Source organism: Lactuca serriola, chromosome 7, assembly GCF_051521515.1.
Source record: "Lactuca serriola cultivar US96UC23 chromosome 7, Lser_US96UC23_V15, whole genome shotgun sequence".
Taxonomy (NCBI): domain Eukaryota; kingdom Viridiplantae; phylum Streptophyta; class Magnoliopsida; order Asterales; family Asteraceae; genus Lactuca; species Lactuca serriola.
The window spans coordinates 55,860,713-55,881,015 of record NC_136414.1 but is presented as its reverse complement, the minus strand read 5'-3'; the positions used below and the strand labels follow the sequence as shown (position 1 = coordinate 55,881,015).

General features: G+C 39.4%; 1 protein-coding gene across 1 annotated transcript; it reads right to left on the bottom strand.

Annotated features, from left to right (window-relative positions):
• Positions 1-551: 551 nt before the first annotated feature.
• Positions 552-1,292, bottom strand: LOC145063991 (zinc finger BED domain-containing protein DAYSLEEPER-like). The gene is made up of 3 exons (XM_079011528.1): positions 1,112-1,292; positions 689-952; positions 552-616 (listed from the first exon to the last, which is right to left on the bottom strand). The coding sequence occupies exons 1-3, from the start codon at positions 1,290-1,292 to the stop codon at positions 552-554; spliced, it is 510 nt and encodes a 169-aa protein (XP_078867654.1).
• Between the last annotated feature and the right edge of the window lie 19,011 nt (positions 1,293-20,303).

Genomic DNA, 20,303 nt, shown 5'->3' with positions numbered 1-20,303 from the left:
CAGCCACCATGGCCAACGGCCATGGTGGTTTTCCTTGACTTTTCTCCAGCAACAGCAACCCAAAACACCCAAGCTTGCGAGACACGCTGAAAATACGCACACACACTCATAACAGCGGCAAGCAGCAGCGTCGTCGGCGGCAACCACCATGGCCGGCTGCTATGGTGGTTCTTCGCGGCTCTCAATCGACAGAACCACACACACATACACACGCACTTAGTTATGTCAACGGGGACTGTATCCCCCACCCCCGCCCCCGAAATATCTAGCTTTCTCATCCCCGTCCCCGCCCTTGAATTCTTGGATTACCCCCCGCCCCCGACCACATTTCCCCGCCCCCGAAAAAAAACACAATAAATTCGAAGTTTCAAACCAAAAAAATTCAAAGCAACATGATCGATTACAGTAAAGTTCCACAAAAAAACCTCAATATATCCAAATCTATAATCTGATTAAAGTTCCAAAAAAGCCCAATAAATTCAAAGTTACAAACAAAAAAATGCACGATAAATTCAAAGAAGCATCAATGATTACTATAACACAAAATCATTCTACTTTTCATCTTTCTCTTCGTATTCATCAACATTTAAGTCATCGCCACCATCCACAAAACTACCTATAAAAATATTATAGTAAGCAACAGTTAGTATGGAAATGACAAACAAATAACAAATAAAAAAATCCATACCTTTTTTCCCACCAGATAACCAATTCTGGGTGCATATTATAGCTTCAATTGTTTTCAGAAGAAGTTTACTACGATGTGGACCAACAATTCTAACACTAGTAGAAAAGGAAGACTCTGAAGCAACAGTAGAGATGGGAATAGCCAATATGTCTCTTGCAATCACACTCAAAGTAGGATATTTAATAGCATTTAGTTTCCACCAAGCTAAAATATCAAAATCATGACTCCCTGGTAAAGTATTTTCTTCTAAATACACTTCTAACTCTATTTTTCCACAAACAACACTACGAGAAGAGTTCCATGAAAAAAAAGCATCTAATGATTATGTCTCAACTATAGGAGTTGCATTTTTAGTGGAAGTGGGGACACTATCATCATTGCTTGTTGGGCTCACACATCTTGAATCATATTTTTGATATATACCCTCACAAATTGCTTTAACATTCAATAGATGAACTTTTGCTTTATCATCGGCATAGATAAGAGTGAAAAAGTACTCTAAGATTTTCATCTTAAACCTAGGATCCAAGACAGTAGCCATAGACATCACCCCATAACATTCTTCCCAATACTTATCAAATTTTTTGACCATACTTGATGCCATTGTACTAACTTCAATGAACTTGGAGTCGTCCCATTTCTTTAAAGCTAACTTTATTTCACAAATTTTAGGGAAAAAATGTTAGTGGTAGGATACTTTGTACCCGAATACAATTTTGTGACACTATAAAAGATCTTCAGTGTGTCACAAAGTTCACTACCCAATTCCTAATCACTTTCATCAAGTAAACTCTTATATTGGGGCTCACGATTTTTTAACCTGAAGAAGACTTTTTTGTATTTCACGGCAGTAGCAAGCATCAGGTATGTAGAATTCTAACGAGTTTTGCAGTCAAGGGCTATTTTTTTCACAAATAACACCATAATGTTTTGCATTCTGTTCAAATGTCTCCATTCTTTTTGGTGTTGCTGTCCAAAAGAAACACTCTCACGGACTTTCTCAATCCCCTTAAAGGAATCCAACCCACTTCTCACAATTAAGTTCAAAATGTGCACTGCACATCGCATATGAAATAGCTCTCGACCTAAAATCAACCCATCAGAAGGCATTTTTTCTGTTATCAGTTCAATCATGCAATCATTTGTTGAACAATTATCAACGGTTAAAGTTGATAATTTTCTATCTAAGTTCCACTTCATCAAACAATCTAACAACACATCTGTTAGTTTCGTTGCAGTATGAGGACAAGGCACATATATAAACCTACCAATCAACAATTTAAATTGAATTTAATATAATGAAAACATAGTATTATATTAATCATATATCTATAAATTAGTAAATACCTCAAAAGTCGGCTTTGCAATTTCCATGAATCATCAATGAAATGAGATGTCACAGTCATGTATCCTTTTCTTTGGTTGTTGCAAGTCCACATATCGGTAGTTATTGCAATACGACCTTGAATACTACCTAAGAATTGCATTAGCTTTTCTTTTTCCTCATCAACAATTTCAAGACGTCACTCCTAGCCGTGTTTCTAGTAATAGACTTAAATAATGGTTGAAGCCCTTGACAAAAAACTCTAAAGCCTTCATGTTCAACAATAAGAAGTGGGTAGTCATGTTGCGTTATCATCCTAGCAAGATCCATTCATGAATCCTCATAATTAAAAAAAAGGGTTGCTAAAACTTTTCCCCCACTTTCGTCCATCTTAGACTTTTTTTCAACTAAATGACTTTGAAAATCGTCAATTTTTTTTTTGAGATATCCCTACTTTACATGAGTTTTGGTGACCTAACAAAACCTTTTGTTCCAGTGTTGCTATTGTAAGTAAATGCCTTATTGCAATAAATGCAAATAGCCTTTTGAGTTCCTTTAGTGTTTTTCAATTCGTAATGAGCCCATACCAGAGATCTTAGTTTTCTTTTTTTATCATTCTCTGCAGCCTGATCAGTAGCATCGGCGGTATCATGAACCATATTTGATTCATGTGGCTGAGTTTGATCAGCAGAAGTCATGATATTTGAAGCCTGAAATTGATTTCACAACATCACAAAACATTAACAATTGTTACAATTCAAATCAAATTGCAATTTTTGTGTTAGTGATATCAATTCTTTGCTATATATATATCCTAAGTTTGTATGGAATGCAAATCAATTTTTGGAAATTAACCAAATAAAATGTTACAGTTTTCAACTTTTCAAAGGACAAGTGAAGATTTCAAGCTAACACCAAGGGTTTATGCAAGTAAAGCTCAATTAAGAGGTTAAGGAAAACAAAAAAAAAACTATAAACCTAATGGAGTTGCAGCCTGCAGATAAACAAACTTCTCAAAATATCTTGAACCTAATGACTTGTCGGCTTCAACCTTCAGTTGCTATTGCTTCTAGAAGTTCCACTCTACATGCATGCACTCTCTTTACTTTAGTTCATTATGATTAATAAATTAATTTAAGATAAATTATGATTATAACACACTAATATATCGATTAGTGAACAGATGAAAGGGGATGAAGAAGACGACGACGTGAAGAAATTGAAGTTCTAGTATCAAGATCAGTGAACGGATCAATTCTAGTATCAAGATCATCAGAAATTGTTATAAACAACTAAGCCAAGTACCTGACTGTGTGTTCAACTGTGTTGTTGATGAATGAATGAAGGGGGATGAAGAAGACGACAATCAGACGGTGTACTTTGTAGTGCCGACAACGTGAAGAAGTTGAAGTTTGGTCTGTCTGGAGAGAAACGACGTTAGCAGCAGGAAGTTGAGAACTAGGAAGGACTTGAATCGTCATTACTCCTTATTACTGTTTACGACCTAAGAGGCTAAGACCTTATGTCAAAACTGATTATTGAAAAGATGCAGTCGTATATTAACCCTACATACACGGCTAGGGTACATCGTACACAGATAGTCGGATACAATCAATCATACATAATATATATATATATATATATATATATATATATATATATATATATATATATATATATATATATATATATAAAACATGTTAAAGGGGTCCCCGTTGGGGTTTCGGGACGGGACTACCCTTCCCCGCCCCCGCCCTCGAAATTAAAACGGGGGTTAACTTTGTCCCCGCCCCCGAGTTTTTTAAACAACTACCCGTCATACAAGACCGGGGTCCCACGAGACTTTTTGACATCCCTACACACACACTCACCGCAACCCACGAACCATAGCCACAACACGAGATGAATACCGAGAACATACCCACCATGCGACCCACGGCTAGACACATACACAACGACCACCCTTGGAGGTGGCAGATGTTGATCGGAACTCGAAATAAGAGTCATGTGAGCGGCGGCGGGCGGAGCTTGAATGTTGCATCGGAGAAATGACGACACCGATTGCGATTTGCAAACCACAGCAGCGGCGACGGAGGCTTCACTCGCTCATAACACCCAAGTCGGTGCCCACAGTTCCAAAACGACCGTCGTCGGTTCTCTCTATCTTCTGATTACATCGTCTGGCAGCAAGGTCCGCCGGTGGCCTTGGGCGGTCGGAGCAGCGATATGAAGAAGGGAGGTGGCAGTTAGTCGATGGGGAAGAAGATGGCGGCTGCAACATAAAGTGGGAGTTAGGGTTAGGGTTACCGGTTGGTAACGTTTAAATACCCCTCCTCTTAGCCATTTTTCCATAATGACAAAATCACCCCCTCCATCTTCTTTTCTTTCAACTTTAATCCAAATGTTACCATTTCTACCCTAGCTCTAGAAACTCTTTACAATTTAAATCCTCAATTTACCCAACAGCCCCTCCTTCTACAAACCATTCCAATATAGGTCCAAAATTTACCTTTCAGCCCCAATTTCCAAAATATTTTCAATCTAAGCCCATCATTTACCAAACAACCCTTGACTCATGAAAATCTTTACAAATTAATTCCCAAAATTATACTTTAATCCCTGGGGATTTAATTCTTACCATTTGGCTTCCTGAAACCAACACCCCACTAATTATTATTCCAATTTGGGCTCAAATAATATATAATAATAATACTAATAATTTCCCGGGATTCCTAATTTATTATTTAAATACTCTACTTAAAACGGGATGCTACAACTCTCCCCCACTTAAATTTGATTTTGTCCTCGAAATCGTTTCTTATCATTCCTTACACACCAAACAACTTGAACTACTCGGCTACAATCCTGAACATATTCCTACCCTTTCCAAGGCAACCGTAACAAACTCTTGTAAGGTTCTAAATCCTGAAAATAAACGAATTCCTTGCCATATGATCACATTACTTGATCTGAAACCTAAAGTCTCGAGATGGTCTGGCTTCCTGACAGACCTCTCATACCGAATCATTATTGTTGAGCCCAGTCCACTTGTCTCTTCTCTAACTATTCAACTTCTGATTTCAGGGGTTCCAACATATAGTTACCTCTCTTACACCTGAATACCCAATTTGTCAATACCGCCCTAAATGCAGAAATTGTCAGAACACTGATCTGCCTGAAATAGTAGGCTGCCACACGGCTATTTTCTAGAATCCACCAAGACCTCTCTGGTCTCAATTCATTTACCAATCATATGAAATACAGGGTTCCGGCCCGGTCGCGGAGTTAAAGGACTCCCACATAGTTGTTTCATGCGACTTCTGAACAAAATCCTTCTCTGGAACTAGCTGTCACTAGTTATCATGCCACTGTGACTCTAACAAGCTCCTGATCCAACCGATCGGATCCACGCATTGAATCCTATCGTTACCAAATCCACGAAGAAAAGTGGTTGCTACATGACCAATGGTAGCCTTACATTACACACAAGCTTAAGCAATTCATTACTCTTCTGGTCTCATAACTAAAGTGGCGTTCCTACACACTTATCACTAGCTTAACCAGGTCTAATCCGGTTCCCAGAAACTGAACGACAGAACATTCTAATCCCAAGCCTTCCTAAAATTGACGGATACCCATTCAGATCCACTCCCAGTTCCCAACTGGAGTATTACCCGATCCAAACAGATTAATCCTATGAGACACTTCGAACTGATGAGATCACAAAGATTCTTTGTACTCTATCCGATTTCTAGAAATGACTTCCAATCAAACCAAAAATACACCGGAGTCTATAGCCTGCTCCAGTAACATGTTCAATACTTGGGAACAGACATAATGATTGATATAGCATAGCAACATACTCAATACCGCACATAATTCTACAAACACATACATAGTCTTCAACATGACTGGACCGCCTCACCACGCCTTCAGTCATCTAGACCACTCTAAACTGTTGAGCATCTCCTTGGACCACTCCCTGGTGATCTTTCCCATGCAAGCTGTTCTCACCCACTTAGGGTTCTGAACTCCTGATCCATTTCGTGGACTCTAACCCCGACCTACCTCTAGGCCTCATGATGATCGTCCATCCTCTCGTAAATCCGTGGTTTGTTCCTTGACCCTCATGTCTACCACATACACTAAACCAGCACACCTGTGTTAAATGTACTGTTGAGACCTGACACCTAACAAAACCCTCAATCTATCAATCCAAAAACCTTCAAAGTCGAGCTTACCCTCAATCGAATACTCGAACTGATCTCATTCCATGTCTAGAACTCCAACCGGTCTTCCGACTTCTGCTATCAAGCACCAAGAAGACATGATACATATGCTTGGGAGTTTTACTGGACTCCCAATTTACTCAACCCACAAACCAGACAGCCACTTGGGTTGTCTTTCTTCCTGACAATGATGTGAGACTTATCCCTTTTCTAATGCTACTCCTACCTCCGCATCTCGGGACGATTCTCCCCCACTTAGCTTTAACTAAGTCTTTCCAATACATGATAATTTGGAGAATTCCCGATCCTTCTCACTTCCTGACGATCGATCCGATGACAGCTAACTCTTTCACACTAGTGCTCCATTACTAGCCAATCCTGATTGATCACACTCTCCAAAGAGCCAGATGAATACATCCTGAATCTCAGTGTAACCAACAATCCCTAATGCTCAGATGACCCCACACCCAACTCTTGAAGTCCAAATATAGATGCTACAACTAGTGTCTCAACAAAAAAATTACTTCCCTTGGCGCTTTCCTCTGCCTTCCTATGACGGTTACTAAACCATGGAATCTTGACAATGCGGAATAACCATCATGTGGGACCCTGTACGCAGACCTCCCATATAATACCCTTCTTCCCAAAGTGCTCCAAAAAATCCTCCTACTCTCGGCTCTAGAAATCCTATCATTCGGAGCCTCGCGCCATGACTCACTCACCAGCTCAATCATCCATTGTCACACCCCAAAACCGGAACGGCGGAAACATTCTGGGGTGGATGACGTCATGTCAATTATCACAACATATGCAGTATAGTAATCAAAGTACAACAACCATTGCATTAATAATAATAGTTTTACATAAGTTACATTTTATAGAGACATCAAAGTAATACAGAAACTAGTATAGATGTAGCTCGGTTCTAGGCTGGCTTCACAAAAGCTCCCAGCTATACCTGTCTATTGCTGACCTGAGAATACAAGTTATTTTGAAAACGACTATCAGCATTCTTATAAATGTTGGTGAGTTCATAAGTATTTAGTGTCATTTGTGTAAGTAAGCATTTTATTCAAAATAACTTTATAGAATGTAGTAGTTTAGAATCTACGGTGTACTAGCGTCCTTTCCAGAAAATCCTATATTTTCTAATTAAAAGCAGTCTTCTACCAAGACTCGACAGTGTTATGTTTTAAAGAGAAATTTTCCCTGAAATACTATCATTACCAAAATGCGGTATTTGACTTTAAAGAAAGTAGGAGAATATCACTAGTAAAATACTATGGGAAAATAACATATGCCTCAGTAGAAAATACTGCCAACTAAAGCAAAAGAAATCATAGACTCCAGGAGAGAATCGAATGATTAATACGCCTGGCTCAGTCTAACAAAAGGAAACACAGACCCTAGACGGTATCAAATGTATGATACGGCTCACATGGTCTAAAAAAAGGATAACACAGACCCAGACAGTATCAAATGAACGATACAGCTAGCAAGGTCTAAAACAAAGAAACTCAGACCTCGGACATTATCAAATGAACGATACTTCTAGCAAGGTCTAAAACAAAGAAACACAGACCCCAGACAGTATCAAATGAACGATACAGCTAGCAAGGTCTTAAAACAAAGGGTAATCCTAAGAGTGTTGTTTCAAGAAATACAGTGTTAATTCTCGTTACCTTAAGGCCATGAATTATAAGGTAAACATGGAGATACTCGTAACCATACTGATTGACACTAGAGTACTTGACGCCCTGCAAGCGTCGGAATAAATATGACATTTGTCACCCCTTGGCTTCGTAGGCCGTGGACAATAGCTAGCAATCAGGGTGCGGGAGTGTCAGTCCCGTATAGATCTATACACACAATGCCCGCTCTCCCTACAGGAGACTCTGGTTACCAACTCGACGACGGGGAGATCTTTGTCTTGAAGATGCATCTCGTATAGTGAATTCTGATGTAGGTACTAGACTAACGATAGAGACTCACAACTGAACTGACTCCTTTGGAATTCGCGTACTACAAAGAGTTAATAGAGCTTCCTAACTATTACTATAATAGTTACTAGTGTCTCTGATCTATGAGTGAGGAGTATGAGGATGCCCTTGCTACCCAAGGGAAATGAACTGACCGATGTAAACCTTTAGGTCTATACATGTATACATGATATATAATTAATGTTTAAACGACCTTTGGACGGATATCTGATACCCACCAGACCACATCCCAACGAGGAAAAGGAAATAGGTCGAACTAGCCTTCCTAAGTCCTTTAAACATTATTTATATAACTATACAAGTACAGGCATGCATTTAACGACATAGAAGCATTTAACGAAGTAGAAGCACTTAACGAAGTAGTAGCATCTAACGAAGTAGCAACATTTAATGAAGTAGAACCATTTAACAAAGTAGAAGCACTTAACAAACTAGTAGCATCTAACGAAGTAGCAGCATTTAACGAAGTAGAAGCATTTAATGAAGTAGAAGCACTTAACGAAGTAAAAGCATTTAACGAAGTAGAAGAATTTATGCATGGAAGAAAACTTTGACGAAAACTTTGGAAAACCTTTATACTTAAGAAAATTGTAACTTGATATCCTTTTCTAAAATAAGCTTGAAGACCTTTAGAAATCCTTTGAAAACCTTTCCTAACGAGTTTTGATTAAACAATATAAGTAAAGAAAACCTTTGTTTAAAATACTGTTGTGACTGGTTTTGAAGTAAAACATACAGCACGAGAGATAATTTGAGAAAAGATTTAAACAAGTAAAAACGTTTTGGAAAACCACTTATAATATTATACCGGGTAAAACAGCTGACAGTGTAATAAATACGTGTGCATACGGGTTATCAATCACATATGATTGATATGATAACTAGCATGTTTTAACTTGTATCCCCCCCCCCATAAAAGCATGTAAAAACATTTAAAAGGTTAATTCAAGGGTATGAACTCACCTGTTGTAAGTGGATCAGGTGAAGGTGTCGGTTGGATGCTCGGTGTCAAGTAAAGACTTGAACACACTTAGTGACCTATTAACAGATGATGAAATATGTTTACATACAATTAGTAAATATAATACTAATTAAACATGTATACGCATCCTAAAGTGCGTAAAACACTTTGGTTAAGTGTTAGGGGTGTCCCGGGTAGTATCTAAGGGTGTGTATGGCCTAGTTAGGGAGTCATACTCTTCAAGAGTAAACTCTTTATAGAATTTACGGCCCTCAGACCTTATCCCCATGAGTTTATGGCCGTAAGCTCATGGGTGTTGTGTTCTAGGATGTTTCAAGGTCTTATATCTCTCATAGAATTAGGCTAGGTCCAAATATAAGGCATATGAGGGGGTTTAAGGCTCTAAATGGACCATTTGAGGAGTTTATGGCCCTAAATAAGGAGTTTACGGCTGTAAGCTCCTACATGATCATTCCTTTGGTGTATTGAGGTCTTAAATGGTAGAGAATAAAGTTCTACGTATTTTTCCAAGCCATATAGAGAAGTTAGGCCATCATTTGGGCACTTTTTGGGAGTTGACGGCCCCTGGACCAATCCTAGGGGGGTTTATGGCTGTAAACTCCTATGTCCAATGTTTCTTTGATGTTTAACGCCCCTAACTCAATTGTGGTTGATTCTAGACATTTTCCCAGGCCATAGGAGGTGTTTAAGGGCAATTCTAACACCTTAAAGGGTGTTCACGGGCTATGTAGAGGGGTTTACGGTCCAAGAGTGTTCTTGGGTCGTAAAATTATGTTTACTCTCCATATCATAAGGTTTTGGTGTTCTAAGCTCGAAGATGTAAGTCTACAAGTCATATCTAAGCCCTAGGGGTAGTTTAGAGGGGTTTTGGGACTTCAAAACCCCACTTATGGGTGTTCACGGTCCAAGAGTGTTCTTGGGTTATAAACACATGAATTTGCCCCTATTTGATGTCTTAAACACGAATTTGCATGTTAACTAACCTACACAACAAGTTAGGATAGATTACTTACTAGTTTGGGGCTCGAAATGGGCGTTTTTGGCTCGAAAACAAGTTATAGAGAGAGAGAGTGTGTGTGTAGAGAGAGAGTGGAAAGTCTCAAATGGACTCCACTCACCCTTATATAGGGGTTTGAGTTGGGGCTTAGTGGAAATCTACCCGATATTGACGTTAAATGGGGCTTTTGGTCGCACCCGATTAAATGGTCGTATTTTGACTTGGTTGAAACTAAAACTTTTCAAGGAATTAATGAGGGTGTTTCTAATTTGTTTCAACCCTTACTAGGTCATTATAAAAGTCCAAATTGATTAACCAATCCAAAAGGTTAGCGGACAGCTTAATAAAACGCGGCTTATTAACGGAAGGAGGGGTTAAAAATGTCGGAATAAATTTCGGGTTGTCATATCATCCCCCTATTAGAGGGAATTTCGTCCCGAAATTTAGATTTAGGCAAGGATGTAATCATGAACAATAGGACAGAGGTATGAGGGTGCTTCCTATTAGGCTGGTCCTCGCACTCCCAAGTGAACTCTGGCCTTTCCTTGGCGTTCTAACAAACCTTAACTTACGGGATGCGGATTCCGTCTCGTGCCGTTAGCGATTCCTACAGGTTCGTTTACGAAGTTAGGGTTCCCAATGGTTTCCATCAAGATGAGTGGGATACAAAGAGTGACGTTGGGCAAACACTGATCAAGTCTAAGATGTGGATTGATCTGGGGTGAAACTTGTGGAATTTCCGAAGGTAGTAGTGGTCTGACGAGGGTTGGACCAATCTTTGTAAAGAATCTCTGATGGTCCTAAGCTCTCGGAAGGGTAGATCTTTTCAGTACTTAGAACATAGTGTACTTCAATGGCGAGATCATCACTGACGTGATCGCCATTCCGAAGTTCCAAACGTTCTCTCTCATACTGGAAGTGTAGTCCTTCAGGTTGGTTCTTAGAAAGCTCGGTTTATCCTTGGATTTGTGGTTCCGTCAATTGGCTTTCAGAGGTTTTCTAGATCATCGGATGGATTGCATGTCTACGGTATCTGTTTGCTATAGGGTGGCTATCTCAATCTTATGCAAAATGAACCAGCACCTCTGATTCTTGAGACGATTCTAACGGAAACTCTCAGGTTTGGGGAGATAGGGTTTCACCATACGAGTGCTTAGAAAGTTTTTAAACTTCCCATCATCGTCTAGTTGACGCTTTCAAGACATGATTCCTAACGGGAAAGAATCATGCTCTTACTTGCCTTGTTGTTTCTTGAATAGCAGGCTCTGCTCAGGGCTAACTCAATCCTTAGAGATTTTCTGAAGTGTTGGACTATCTCGGGAGGTGGTTCTACTATTTCTGTGCGAGATAGTATCCTCGGAACACCTATTAGTCCAGTGAATCTCTATGAAAAGCCCTATTCACTAAGGTGACGGTTTATTTCAGTTGCAGAAAGCGCGTGCTCTTGTATAACCCATCGACTAACACCCAGACTGGTGTCAAGTCTATAATCTCTTCGGGATCTGGGTTATAAGGCTTAACACAACCAACTTTCGCACTTTATTCCAGTATTCTTGGCTGCGGAGGTTATCCTGTGGTTCTCGGTATTCTAGTGTTCACTTCGGAGAATGCAGTCTATCGTCTACAGGGCGACGGTGACTTCTCTCACGTAAGGGGGCGGAGTGTCCAAGGCACTACTTCTGGAGGTTCTGAGTTTTCTCGATCTAGGTCAAATCTAGTGAGTATAGGGTTCCATCACTTGGAACTTTAATCTCCTCATCCATTCTTCTCAGAGTTTAACTTATGGTAGCCTCCAGGGTTCCGGGATATCCGCTGAGATGCTTAATTCAGGGGATTAAGTGTGAATGGATGGTCGTAGTCAATATCCTTGACTCTTACGACTCAGATTCCTTTACCAACCGAGGGTGCTAGCTACTATGTTGGCTTAACCGGGATGACAACAAATTTCAGATTTGTGGTCATTATAGTAGCTCAACCTGCAGTGGTTCTCTTGACTCTAGTTCCTATTCTATGGAATAGGATGAAGGGTTTTACTATGAGGTTCGTGGTAGAGCTCATAGTTGGCTTAACCACTAATACTTGGTGTATGCAAGCCGTATATAATTGAGCTTGGCAGGATGTTCAATTGTGCGACTCCACCCCAGACCCACAACCCAACGAGGAACAGGGAGTAGGGAGAAAGCACACATCTTAAATCTTTTTGATCTCAATTATATACCACCCTTATGCATATACTCAGTTATAGTGGTCAGTCCCATGAGTTCTATCCTCTTGATTCATGACCCTGATTGCGAGGTGCGAAGGGTCTTTCTTGAGGATCTACGGAGTATGCTTCGGGTGGTTATCGTCTTCTGGAATGCCTGTAGTGTCTTTCGCTTTGGTTTCTATCTGTCTAAGAAGGGTTGTTTAACAACGCGCGGTACCCTTCTCTTGGGTACTTCAGAAGGTTTGAGATAAGAGGGACGACCGACGGGTCGCATTAGGTTTTATTATTTTTAGGTTCGGAAGAACCTTTATTTGCCGAAATGACTATGGTGAAAGTTCTTTTTACACAACACTAGCGATTTACACATGGTTGCACTAAGTCAAAACATGATTGATAGAGGCATCGAAGTTGGCATACATCGACATGATATAGAACGAGGGCCGATAGGGCCATGTGCCGAATGGACACACATGTTCTAGGCGTCTCGGGTTTCGTCCCGTGTATCACTGCCGTGGATACTTGGACCGTTAGAGTTGACGCAGAACTGTAGAGGGTCCTGAGTGTTTCTGTATAGGGTACCTTTCATGTATGGATTCTCACGAGGCCTTTCTATAATTGCCTAACATACACTAGTCATGTATAATTAAGGTGGGGAGGACTGTTGACTGAGCGACTCTGCCTTAAATCCACAACCAAACAAGGAACAGAAAATGATGCAGCGTCACTCACTCTAGGTCTATCCATCTTAATTATACATGGCTTTGATGTATATGTCGGGCCATTATAGCTCTACCTGATGAAATTTTAATTTTTATAACAATGCTGCGACATTCGCCTTAACGGGGAAGTAATTACATTTAGAATTAGCCTTTTAATGTTTTGGGTTAGTTATTTGAGATTGAGAGACATACCAAAAATCTACGGGGTTCCTTGATGCTTCTCCCTAATCATTAGAGTCAGACTCCTCATGTGTCCTTGTCTTTTCTTTCAGTTGGGCAATCCTTCTTGAAGTGTCCAATCTCACCACATAGACGGCAAACTGGATTGGTCGTCACATTGGTGGTTGATGTAATGAACTCAATCGGGGCTCTGCAGGTACGAGAGGTGTGCCCCTTCCTGTTGCTCCTAGCATAGAAGAGTTCCCGGCATATACCATGATGATGGTAGCTATACTTGCCGCAGTGGGGAAGGTTTCCTAGGTATGGTCTTGTAGGTGTCGGGATGAAAGGGTTGGTACGGGTATTGACTGTCTCAGCTCGTTTCCTTAAGAAAGGTCCTTGAGCTGAGGTACTTCCTTCCTTGTTCTTAAACTTTCTCTTCGGTGGAGTTGGTTGAGGTTCTTAGGTGGCTGGGTATGCAGGTGTTGGTTGTTGTTGTCCATTACTAGGATCGGAATTCCCGATAGGGCTCTTGCTAACATTGGCATTGTTAGCATTTAGTTGAGCCATGACAGCTGCTACGGCTGCCGAGACTGCAGCTTGGAACGTAGCTTCATCGAATAGGAGAGTTGGTTTCTTGCCGGCGGATGGGTTACGCTTCCTCGGAGGCATGATTTTCCTACACGGAAAGGAACACAAGCTGCTGAGAGACGATGGTTAACCTTTAGACGTATCTATCCTTACTACATTAGGCATAAATTTTTCCCGCGCCTCGGATATTGGTTGTCTGAGTGTCGACCTACATCCCTATGATGTAGTCTGGGTATTCAAGGTTGGAGTATGAGTATCGGAAAAAGCCATAAGATGGGAGTTGTTCCTACTAAGTTACCTTTATATTGGGAAAGGTTTCACTCTCCAGCTTGGAAAGATCTGAGAGCAGTTCGGAACGAAGACCGCGGGAAGAGAGGCTCATCAAGACTTATGGCTAAACACTCTCAATAGAGGTGTGGGGATCCGCTCTAATCGTATTACTTGCAACGGGAAAAGGCGATTTACCTAACACATGGCGTGAGTAGTGTAATCACTAACTCACTAAATTGTATTATTTTATGGGTGTATTAGCGTGACGAACACGAGGAAAAGACACTTCTCGGGTTCCACGTACTGGCTCTCTCTGTCTACCTCGTATCTTTGACTGGGACCGGCGTTGGTTTCCTTCGGTTAGTTACCTGGGGTTCTCTTCTCTTATAGACATATTGAATTTCTACTCCGTCTTACTTCCGATTCCGACTCTAGGTGTCATCACTTCATGATGGATGACTGGAAATCTCAGAAGTTTAAGCGAGTTTCCCACCATGTCCCTAAAAAGATATAGGCACTTGGTGATTTCAATAGTCTTGACCTAGTTCATTTATTTCCGAACTAGAAATCTTCTCAATGAACCTCTTCGGGGTCTGAATCAACTCTTCTGCCGAGTACTGAAGTGGATAGGGTTTTCTACAGGGTTCATGCGAGAATGGAAATGTCTAAAGAATCCTAAGAGATTATTAACATTTCGCTGGGTGATCCATATCGAGTCCTGCTACAATTACATAGGGTACACAAATCATATATAACTTAGATCCGATAGGCCTTCGAATATGTGATACTACTCTATATCCACATCCCAACGAGGAAAAGGAAGTAGATCGAAACCACACATTCTTAGTCTATGGGATCCTTATTATATATAAACTTGGGAGTATACCCTCTGTAATTGTAGGTATATCAATAAGGATCTTTTTAGTTCTTCACACAAGGTTATCTATGGATCCTAAAATACCCCTATGGTATTTTAATTTCTTGTTTGTTTCTTAACTTCTGAATATGATTCTGGGATTAATGTGAGTCTTTTAGTATTCCAAAATACTCCCATAGTATTTTAAACTTTATGTTTGGCTCTAGCATTCCTAGTTGGTAAGTTTCAGACCTGTTGCAACACCACTATCACTCCCAGGCACACGTTCATTGCATCTCGAATAAATGTAGTTGATCAGGTTACATTTATTCCAGCTTATGATTACATAACTGCCCAGGTTTGACGGTAATGCTCAACATCCGAAGACTTTTATTCTTATTCTTCTTGTCATACTTGTGTTCGAGTGTTTAGATTCTAGATGTTCTTATACTTTGGTAAAATATGGTTATATTTTTAAGTATAATTCTTGGTCAGAGTATTTTATTCCTGTGTATTTATAGGCTGTATATCTTTTATGAATTGATATACTTAGCTCACTGTAAACAATGCTCTGATACCAATCTGTCACACCTCAAAACCGGAACGACAGAAACGTTCTGGGGTGGATGACGTCATGTCAAGTATCACAACATATGCAATATAGTAATCAAAGTACAACAACCATTGCATTAATAGTAATAGTTTTACATAAGTTACATTTTATAGAGACATCAAAGTAATATAGAAACTAGTATTGATGTAGCTCGGTTCTAGGCTGGCTTCACAAAAGCTCCCGGGTGTACCTTTCTATTGCTGACCTGAGAATACAAGTTATTTTGAAAGCGAGTATCAGCATTCTTATATATGCTCGTGAGTTCATAAGTATTTAGTGTCATTTGTGTAAGTAAGCATTTTATTCAAAATAACTTTATAAAATGTAGTAGTTTATAATCTACGGTGTACTAGCGTCCTTTCCAGAAAATCCTATATTTTCTAATTAAAAGCAGTCTTCTACCAAGACTCGACAGTGTTATGTTTTAAAGAGAAATTTTCCCTGAAATACTATCATTACCAAAATACGGTATTTGACTTTAAAGAAAGTAGGAGAATATCACTTGTAAAATACTAGGGGAAAATAACATATGCCTCAGTAGAAAATACTGCTAACTAAGGCAAAAGAAATCATAGACTTCAGGAGAGTATCGAATGAATGATACGCCTGGCTCAGTCTAACAAAAGGAAACACAGACCCCAGACGGTATCAAATGTACGATACGGCTAGCAAGGTCTAAAACAAGGAAAACACAGACCCCAGACAGTATCAAATGAACGATACAGCTAGCAAGGTCTAAAACAAAGAAACACAGACCTCAGACATTATCAAATGAACGATACAGCTAGCAAGGTCTAAAACAAAGAAACACAGACCCCAGACAGTATCAAATGAACAATACAGCTAGCAAGGTCTTAAAATAAAGGGTAATCCTAAGAGTGTTGTTTCAAGAAATGCAGTCTTAATTCTCGTTACCTTAAGGCCATGAATTATAAGGTAAACACGGAGATACTCGTAACCATACTGATTGACACTAGAGTACTTGACGCCCTACAAGCTTCGGAATAAATATGACATTTGTCACCCCTTGGCTTCGTAGGCCGTGGACTGTAGCTAGCAATCAGGGTGCGGGAGTGTCAGTCCCGTATAGATCTATACACACAATGCCCGCTCTCCCTATAGGAGACTCTTGTTACCAACTCGACGATGGGGAGATCCGTTTCTTGAAGATGCATCTCGTATAGTGAATTCTGATGTAGGTACTGGACTAACGATAGAGACTCACAACTGAACTGACTCCTTTGGAATTTGCGTACTAGAAAGAGTAAATAGAGCTTCCTAACTATTCCTATAATAGTTACTAGTGTCTATGATCTATGAGTGACGATTAGGAGGATACCATTGCTACCCAAGGGAAATGAACTGACCGATGTAACAACATTATTTATATAACTATACAAGTACAGGCATGCATTTAACGGTGTAGAAGCACTTAACGAAGTAGTATCATCTAACGAAGTAGAAGCATTTAACGAAGTAGAAGCACTTAACGAAGTAGTAGCATCTAACGAAGTAGCAGCATTTAACGAAGTAGAAGCACTTAACGAAGTAAAAGCATTTAACGAAGTAGAAGCATTTAAGCATGGAAGAAAACTTTGACGAAAACTTTGGAAAACCTTTATACTTAAGAAAATTGTAACTTGATATCCTTTTGTAAAATAAGCTTGAAGTCCTTTGGAAATCCTTTGAAAACCATTCCTAACGAGTTTTGATAAAACAATATAAGTAAAGAAAACCTTTGTTTAAAATACTGCTGTAACTGGTTTTGAAGTAAAACATACAGCACGAGAGATAATTTGAGAAAAGATTTAAACAAGTAAAAACGTTTTGGAAAACCACTTATAATATTATACTTGGTAAAACAGTTGATAGTGTAATAAATCCTTGTGCATGCGTGTTATCAATCACATATGATTGATATGATAACTAGCATGTTTTAACTTGTATTCCACCCCCCCCCCCCATAAAAGCATGTAAAAACATTTAAAAGGTTAATTCAGGGGTATGAACTCACCTGTTGTAAGTGGATCGGGTGAAGGTGCCGGTTGGGTGCTCAGTGTCAAGTAAAGACTTGAACACACTTAGTGACCTATTAACATATGATGAAATATGTTTACATACAATTAGTAAATATAATACTAATTAAACACGTATACGCATCCTAAAGTGCGGAAAACACTTTGGTTAAGTGCTAGGGGTGTCCCGGGTAGTATCTAAGGGTGTGTATGTCCTAGTTAGGGAGATTTACTCTTCAAGAGTAAACTCTTTATATAGTTTACGGCCCTAAGACCTTATCCCCATGAGTTTACGGTCGTAAGCTCATGGGTTTTGTGTTCTAGCATGTTTCAAGGTCTTATATCTCTCATAGAATTAGGCTAGGTCCAAATATAAGGCATATGAAGGGGTTTAAGGTTCTAAATGGACTATTTGAGGAGTTTACGGCCCTAAACAAGGAGTTTACGGCCGTAAGCTCCTACATGCTCATTCCTTTGGTGTATTAGGGTCTTAAATGGTAGAGAATAAAGTTCTATGCATTTTTCCAAGCCATATAGAGAAGTTAGGCCATCATTTGGGCACTTTTTGGGAGTTTACGGCCCATTGACCAATCCTAGGGGGGTTTACGGTCGTAAACTCCTATGTCCAATGTTTCTTTGATGTTTAATGCCCCTAACTCAATTGTGGTTGATTCTAGACATTTTCCCAGTCCATAAGAGGTGTTTAAGGGCAATTCTAACAGCTTAAAGGGTGTTCACGGCCTATGAAGAGGGGTTTACGGTCCAAGAGTGTTCTTGGGCCATAAACTCATGTTTACTCTCCATATCATAAGGTTTTGGTGTTCTAAGCTCGAAGGTGTAAGTCCACAAGTCATATCTAAGCCCTACGGGTAGTTTAGAGGGGTTTTGGGGCTTCAAAACCCCACTTATGGGTGTTAACGGTCCAAGTGTGTTCTTGGGCCGTAAACACATGAATTTGCCCCTATTTGATGTCTTAAACACGAATTTGCATGCTAACTAAGCTACACAACAAGTTAGGATATATTACTTATTGTTTGGGGCTCGAAATGGGCGTTTTTGGCTCGAAAACAAGTTGTAGGGAGAGAGTGTAGAGAGAGAGTGGAAAGTCTCAAATGGACTCCACTCACCCTTATATAGGGGTTTGAGTTGGGGCTCAGTGGAAATCTACCCAATACTGACGTTAAACGGGGCTTTTGGTCGCACCCGATTAAATCACTACTAGAAAAACAGCCTTTCACGACGCTCATTACGCGTCGTAAAAGGCTCAGACGACGTGCAAATGCGCGTCAAGGAAGGCCCTGTCATAAAGAGAGACGACGCTCTTTTGTGCGTCGTCTATAGACGACGCGCATTTACGACGCTCATTTACGACGCGTAATTACGACACGCGTGTTAATGACACGCAATGCGTATCAAGAAAGGCCATGTCATAAATGAAGATGACACACATTTTTGCGTATCATAATTTAAAATGTTTTAAAAAAATATTATTTATAGATTTACTAATTTTGAAATGAAATAATACATTAAAAATCTCATAATACAAAATAAAATACTATAATTAACAAAGATAATTCATTTCACTAATATGTCAAATACGAATAATTATTCCAATAGTGAGTAAATGTTATAAAAAAATGAACTCGTTTATATACAATTGCATTATCTAGCTTACTATGTGCCAACAACTCTCTGTGTGTTTACTTTTCCTTGAGTCTCGTTTCCTCCAAAGCTTCTAGCCATGCCAAAATATGATATCTTAAATTCATCAAGTCCTTAGCGTGAAGTCTTAGATAGAAGCTTAACTGCAATCTCCAATCCTTCTAGCAGACCCTAAAGATCATTATTGGCCATGTAGCAAGATCAGCCTGCAATCTCTTTTCTTCCTTCTTATTACTTGCAGCATCTTCTGCCTGTTTGACCAAGGTTGTGCCTTCAGCAGCAACATGTTGCACTGCATCAAAAAGATAAAAACAGATGACAACAAATACAAATAACTGCATTCTACTTAAAAAAAATACAAACATGTTTAATTCGTGCACACATACTACTAGAAAAACGCTCAGACCATTATCTGTAATTGTAGAAGTATAAAATTTGAACAATTAGACACTATGAATCCACCAAGAACTCCTACATGTTCATAATCTTTAATAAAATGTATAAGTAAAAATCACATGCAATAGATATTAACAACAATGATCATAATCATACCTGAAGCTCATGTTCCGCAGCAGACCTGTAACCCAATATATCTTCTATATCAGATACTTTCTCTACTTGGTCCAACTCCAAAACAATTTCAGCATCTAGAGGCTGATCATAATTCATATACACCAAATAATGTTTGAATCATATACACCATATAATGTTTAAATCAAGAAAACTATATGTGTAATGACTAATGACCTCACCTGCTCTTTTCGTAGACATTCCAGTTTCAACTTGTACAACTTAACATATCGTATTTTTCTGCCTCTGTACAAGTAAAAGATTTTAAAAGGTTTAAGATTTCAAGCATTCCATGATGAAAATGCACACAACAAATAGTATAACATGGTAGATCATAGATGTTAATCTTGAAGAAAGAACAACTTACAGACGTTCTCCTAATTATTTCCATGAAGTTTTCTTCATTCTTTTACGAACATCAG